This window comes from Neovison vison, chromosome 3 (genome assembly GCF_020171115.1).
Source record: "Neovison vison isolate M4711 chromosome 3, ASM_NN_V1, whole genome shotgun sequence".
Taxonomy (NCBI): Eukaryota; Metazoa; Chordata; class Mammalia; order Carnivora; family Mustelidae; genus Neogale; species Neogale vison.
The window spans coordinates 197,183,516-197,190,300 of record NC_058093.1 but is presented as its reverse complement, the minus strand read 5'-3'; the positions used below and the strand labels follow the sequence as shown (position 1 = coordinate 197,190,300).

The 6,785-nt window shown below is 40.6% G+C and overlaps 1 protein-coding gene across 4 annotated transcripts in view; it reads right to left on the bottom strand.

The window, feature by feature from the left end:
- Positions 1-1,041: 1,041 nt before the first annotated feature.
- KNTC1 (kinetochore associated 1) overlaps positions 1,042-6,785 on the bottom strand; it is a 78,946-nt gene continuing 73,202 nt past the window's right edge. For all 4 annotated transcript variants that reach the window (XM_044243442.1, XM_044243441.1, XM_044243445.1 and 1 more), the window contains 4 exons: positions 5,971-6,060; positions 5,366-5,511; positions 4,003-4,093; positions 1,042-2,027 (listed from right to left, as the gene is read on the bottom strand). In XM_044243442.1, coding sequence (XP_044099377.1) covers positions 2,007-2,027; positions 4,003-4,093; positions 5,366-5,511; positions 5,971-6,060 — 348 coding nt within the window. In that variant the 3' untranslated portion in view covers positions 1,042-2,006. The remainder of the gene's footprint in view (positions 2,028-4,002; positions 4,094-5,365; positions 5,512-5,970; positions 6,061-6,785) is intronic.

The window sequence follows — 6,785 nt, the reverse complement described above, 5'->3', positions numbered from 1 at the left end:
AACTTGGGTCTTGTGCTAAGTGAAATGGGGAGTCAGTGTAAAAGTGTGAGGCAGGTCCAGGCAAGATCTGGCTTTTTTTAAGGATAAACTGTACGGAGAATGGCTGTATGGAGACAAGAGTGGAAAATAATCAAGGCTAATTAAAATACAATACATAGAACAAGGATTTTGGCTAATTGCATATCTGAAGTTCAGATAAACTGAAAATAAATTTAAATATATTTATGTTTCAAAAAGTTACTTCTGTGGCATGCCAGAAGCTAACCCTTCGCCAGTCAGAACTTTCCTGGGAACAATGAAGCCAGTGTTAATATGGGGAAAGAATTGCTCAGCTTAGCTCAAGTCTGGCGGGCACACAGTCATTCCCCATTTGTTACCTTCTGGTGCCACCATTTGACCCCTTCCGTGCCTTGCACATTTTTGCCCAAGAAGACAATTCCAGGTTCTGCTTCCAAAAGCAGTCAGATGGTCTTTTTAAGGTCCCCTCACATAAGTATCAAAGAAATACAGACGTAAATAGTGAGATGCCATTTTCACCTATATACCGGCAGGAAGTTTTTAAAAGTCAGACTGGTCCATGTCAGGGAGAAGAGGTAAAGCAGACCTGACTCTTGCTGGTGGGAATGGGCGTTTGTGAAGATCTCTGAGAACACACGGAGTTTGGCAACGTGCATCAAGAGCTTTTAAGATGTTCTTCGTTCCCTTTGATCTGGTCAGTCTGTTCCTGGGAATCCATCTAAAGGAAATAATCCCAAATACGGAGAAAGCTTTTGAAAAATATTGATATGGTCCAAATGTCCAGAACAGAGCAAGTGGAGGAGCATTTAAACCTCCTCAGGAGGTTTTACAAATGAGGGAACTAAGGCTTTGAGAAGTTACGTAACTTGTCCAGGATCATGTAGCTAGTACGGGACAGAGCTAGGATGCAAATCCAGGCTAGTTTTATCCCCCAAGCCCAAGTTTTTAATTACAATGCTACACTGAGTTTTCTGTATAGAAATAATGTTTTTCTAAACTGGAAAAACAAAGGGAAGCTCATTCTGATTTATAAAATTCAGTTTATTCAAGTTATACACCCCTCTAGAAAAGACTGTAGAGGCAGGGGTGCTGGGGGCGGCTGCAGGCCTTCAGCTCCACACTGCCCCGCCAGGCCAGCTTGCGTACTGCTGCGGCTGACAGCCTGCGGACTGAGTCTCCCGGAGCGCCCCCCTGCAAGATGGGTTCTGGTTTGGTTCTGTCCTTCTTAGCATTGGCACGAAAATGAGAAGGTTGGAAAAAGCAAAAGACTTGCTTCTTTTCTCTTCTGGTCGTGGTGTGCGGCAGTCATCGCAGGGGGGTGACCAAGAGCAGCTGTGGGCTCCTCCAACTCAGTGTTGCAAAGTGGGGGGGCACCCAACCCAGGGTCCTCAGCAGGCTCTGATCTCGGCTAACACCCCCCTTCCCCTTCTGCCTCTCTAGCCACCCCCCTGCCCCTCAACCGCCCCCTGCCCTCCCCCGTCACTTCTCTGTTGTTTTTCAGTCCTTCTAACACCTTTGTAACCAATTCCTGGCATCCAATCCCTCTGCCTAAAATAGCTAGACAGTGGTTTCTATTTTTCAGCCTGGCCACTGGTACCTCTGCAACAAAACTTAGGACATATTTACTCCAATTACATTAGAAATACTGACACTGTTCTTATTTGTATCTGAAGATACAGGATATAAGTAATTGTTTATCTTGTGGAGGGAGCAAAGTATCTTTGCATTTAGTTTCCTTCATAGGGGATGCAGAAAAGATAGTGTCCATAAGTTTATACAAGTGACTGGTAAAGAAAAGGTTTATTAATTCAAGATGTGAGTTCTTTACTGCATAATCAGACTGCAGTGTGAAGCGCCTTAGTTATTTGCTCATTAACATTTAACAAGTTGTATCAATTGCAGTATTTTTGAAGCTGTAATAAATATGATTAGTTAATAGTAGACTCCAAACTTCCCTTTGTTCTTCTCATAAAAGGTTGGATGATCCACTATGATCCACTAAGAAACATCTAAATGGGAAGAAGCACAGAAGCATTTTTATTAGTGTCATTTAGTTTTTTCAATAGAAAACAGTCTGATAAATTATAAAATTAAAAAAAAAACTATAAAATTGAAGACTTAACTGTATTGCTAAAAATCTCTATATTAAATTATTTGGCATTTAGATAGATAGGACTAGAGAAAAACATACATTTTAAGGGCCACAAATTTGTATCCTGAATTAATAATTTCCCTTTTATTTTTTTATTTTTAAAGATTTTATTTATTTGACAGAGAGATAGCAAGAGAGGGAACAAAAGCAGGGTGGGTGAGAGAGAGAGAAGCAGGTTTCCCACTGAGCAGGGAGCCAGATGCCAGGCTTGATCCCATGACCTGAGCAAAAGGCAGACGCTTAATAGCTGATCCACCCAGGTGCCCCAATAATCTCCCTTTAAAAAAAAAGAAATCTTATGCCATTGAACACACAGACTGAAAGTGTAGGGAAGTTATTAATGAAAGTTAACAAAATGTAGGCTTATTTTATGCCTGATCTGAACCCAAGGAGGGAAAAAAAGACACAATAATTTAATAAGGTTTACTAAAACTACCAAAACATGATCAAAGTTAAAAATTTTAGGGGTGCCTGGCTGGCTCAGTCAGGGGAGCATGCAACTCTTGGGTCTCAGGTTGTGAGTTTGAGCCCCACGTTGAGTGAAGCGATTAGTTAAAAGAAAAAATTAAATCTTGGGACGCCTGGGTAGCTCAGTTGTTTGGTGTCTGCCTTTGGCTCAGGTCATGATTTCAGGGTCCTGGGATTGAGCCCTGCGCGGGGCTCCTTGCTCAGCAGGGAGCCTGCTTCTCCCTCTGCCTCTGCTTGTGGCTCCCCTCCTCATGCTCTCCTCTCTCTCTCTAGCAAATAAATAAATAAAAATTTAACAAATAAAATAAAATCTTTTTAAAAAAAAGATTTCATTTATTTTTCAGGGAGCGCAAGAGAGTACAAGCAGGGTGAGTAGCAAAGGAGGAGGGAAAAGCAGGCTTCCTGTGAGCAGGAAGCCCGAAACAAGGCTCAATCCCAGAACCCAGCGATCATGACCTGAGCCGAAAGCAGATGCTTAGCTGACTGAGCCACCCAGGCCACCCCCCAAAAAAATAGAATCTTGAAAAAAATAGATAAATAAAAAAGTAAAATATTTTACCCTATTTTTAAGTTAAGGATAGGAGTAAGAATAACTTATATGCCTATTTCACACATGAAAACATTTGGAAGGATGTATACTAAAATGTTAACAGTGATCCTATTTGTGGTAGCGAGATTTCAAGAGATTAGGGTTTTGTTTGTTTGTTTGTTTTTGGCTTTTGCAAAATTTTTTTCTTTTTTTCTTAAAGAATTTATTTATTTGTCAGAAAGAGAGAGAGAAAGAGAGCACACAAGCAGGGAGAATGGTAGGCAGAGGGAGAAGCAGGGTCCCCACCAAGCAGGGAGCCCGATGTGGGGCATCCATCCATCCATCCCAGGATCATGACCTGAGCTGAGCTGAAGACAGATGCTTAATCGACTGAGCAACCAGGTGTCCCTCAATTTTTTTTTCTATAGTGAACATGTTTTTGGCAATCAAAACAGGGAAGAATTAAAAGGAATTAATCCCCAATTAATGAATGCTTCTTGAAATTTTTCACTTGCTTCAATATGAAAAATAAGATTTTATGAGGAATTGTAATGCTGGAAAGCATCCAAGAAACCATGGGGTCCAGATCCAAAAACTAAATCCTGCACAGGCTCAGGGACTGGCCCAAGGCCACGCTGTCCGCAGAGTAGAATCATGGCCTCTTGATTTCTGGTCTAGGACCCACTTACACAAAGAGCAAAATACAACAATATACACAGTTACACATAAAAATACATTTATCTCCACAACACCAGAACAAGTTGGTTCAATGTCAAGACCCTAAAAATATAAATGGTGTCAGATCAGGACCCAAGTAACAATGGGCCAGCCTTACCTTCAGGATTTCACATGGAGCAGTGTCTGGCGGTACAGGTTTCCCACAGTGCTTTGAATATTCAGTTATAAAGACTGAAGCTTCATCTAAACTATGGAATTGGAAAACAAAAGAGCGTCATGAGGAAATTCTCGGAGTGGGGGGGGGTCATAAATGTTTGCTATCTTGACTGTGGTGATGGCTTTGCAGGGGTATATATGTCAAAATTGATCAAACTGCATATTTGAAATATGGGCCTATATGTGCATGTGTGTATGTATATATATATAGATAGATTATATCTTAAAAAGTAATGTTTATAAATGACAACATGTAGCACTGGCTGGATCACAAGTGGGAAAGGAAATGCATGGAAAAGCAGAAGGAAATGCATGGCATGGTAATGAGAAAGGGACACATCCTGAGTGGCCAACGCAGTTAGAAGAAATGTGTGGATGACCCAGGAAAGACTTCCGTCCTGATAAGACTGCCATTCTTCAGTGCCAGCCATTTCTCCCTTCTTCTTTTCACTTTCCAAATCCATTCCCAACCCAGGAAGCTGATTTCTAAACTTGTGGGTGCAGGAAAGTTAAACAATCAAGCTGAGCAAAAATTATATTACATAAAAGCCCCCAATTCTCTGAGCAAGTGTCTAAGGAAGAAAGCTGTAACTCAGGTTTTGTTTTTTTTTTTTTAATATACTTTTTAAAGATTTTATTTATTTATTTGACAGAGAGAGATCACAAGTAGGCAGAGAGGCAGGCAGAGAGAGAGGGGAGGAAGCAGGCTCCCTGTGGAGCAGAGAGCCCGATGCGGGACTCGATCCCAGGACCCTGAGATCATGACCTGAGCCGAAGGCAGCGACTTAACCCACTGAGCCACCCAGGCGCCCATAACTCAGGTTTTTTTTTTTTTTTTTTTTTTTTTTTAAAGATTTTATTTATTTATTTGAGAGAGACAGTGAGAGAGAGCATGAGCGAGGAGAAGGTCAGAGAGCGAAGCAGACTCCCCATGGAGCTGGGAGCCTGATATGGGACTCGATCCCAGGACTCCAGGATCACGCCCTGAGCCGAAGGCAGTCGTCCAACCAACTGCGCCACCGAGGCGTCCCCATAACTCAGGTTTTGAAGCAGGACTGTGAGACACCTATTTGGGGGTTCAGAAAGCTTATTTGATTGTCTGACTCCCAAGTTCACGTTTGAAGGGACTGAGTTACAGGACGACCAGTCTGTGGGTGTGTGTAGTAATGCTATAGCTTAATACGCTGAGCCCTTTGTTACGACCAGAGAGTTGTGCAACTGTTTGATCTTTCCCTCCAAAATAAAGGTAAATTTTAAGGAAATTCTACAGTAAGGTGTTTTTGTTTGTTTGTTAATTAACTTACCTTAACTCACTTGCCAGATAGTTTACCAAGTCAGTGATGTTGCTGGCATTCATCATGTGCAATTTTAACGCTTGGAAGTATTTTGTCCTTGCCAAAATCCCAAACTCCTTCTTACTTATGATATTATTCAGAATCAGATCTCTAATCTATAGAATAACAGGTATCATTATATTAAAAATGTGTGAAATTCCAAGGCCTTATGCAATACCCAGAAGTTTCTTACAATCACAAGTTAAATGAGCATTTTGTTGTAACTAAGCCTTTTTTCTAATGGAGTGGGGAAAGGGAGAGGTTTTGGCCCATTTTAGTAACAGATTAAATCAGCAAGAAGTAATCGCTGTTAAGCACTTTGGGACTTTTTCCGAACAAGATCTACTTACAACGACAAGCATTTAAGGCTACAGATTTTCCACTGAGCACAGCCCAAATGAGAGAGAGGGGTCTCTACCTTTTAAAAAATTTACAAAGGTTCTAATAAAAGCAAAATAATTTTATCTATTGCCAAAAAGATACAGTAGTTCTCAGCTTAATTTTCATTTGGGGAAAATTATTACCTTCTAATATCAAATTTTTCATAGCAAAAATGAAATGAAATTGCCGCTTACTTGATGTGAAAATCCTGCCAACTGGCCAGTATTCATATGCTCTTCTAATTGCTGTAAAATGATCTGAGGATTGCATGAGCCCAGAAAATTCTACAGGGAAAAAAAAAAAATCAAAACACAGTTAATGGAAAAGTGCTATAACTACTAATTTCTGTTAAATCATTTTTAAATTTGGAATATCTTTAAGAATTTCTATTATAGGAAAAAAAACCCACCTCTATCATGTAACAAAAAATTACGGAAATAAGGAAGAAGACATTTTACAAATACCTATTGTAACAGCAAGAGCTGTTTAACAAGCATTTTGTCATTCTAAGTGCCAAAAGGAATCTATTTAAATACTAAAATTTTTGAAAAGCATCAACAGATGAGTTTATGAATAGTAAAAAAAAAGTAAAATAAAATAACCCGAAGTCAAAGACAAGCACAGATGGCTGTGAAGAAAACGCAATGAACAGACCAAATGACAGATGAAAAAAATATGCATGTTCATTTACGTAGGTCTCCATCTACTGGCTAATCTACCTTTGGGGAAACACCGAAGATCATTACCAAGTGCTTTGTTCTATTTGTTCTGTATTGTAAAGGGAATGAGTTATTTTTAAAAGTTCTGTCCTCAAAGTACTCATGGCTCCCTTTGTCAGACACCCACACACGAAACCCTCCCTCATCTCCCACACACGAAACCCTCCCTCATCTCCCGCATCCAAACACTAAGTCAAGCTGCTCCATCCAGTTCATCCTCGGTGCCACCACCCCACCTTGGGGACGCACCCCCTCAAGCCTTTCCGGGCCATCCACAGGCTGTTGTGTGT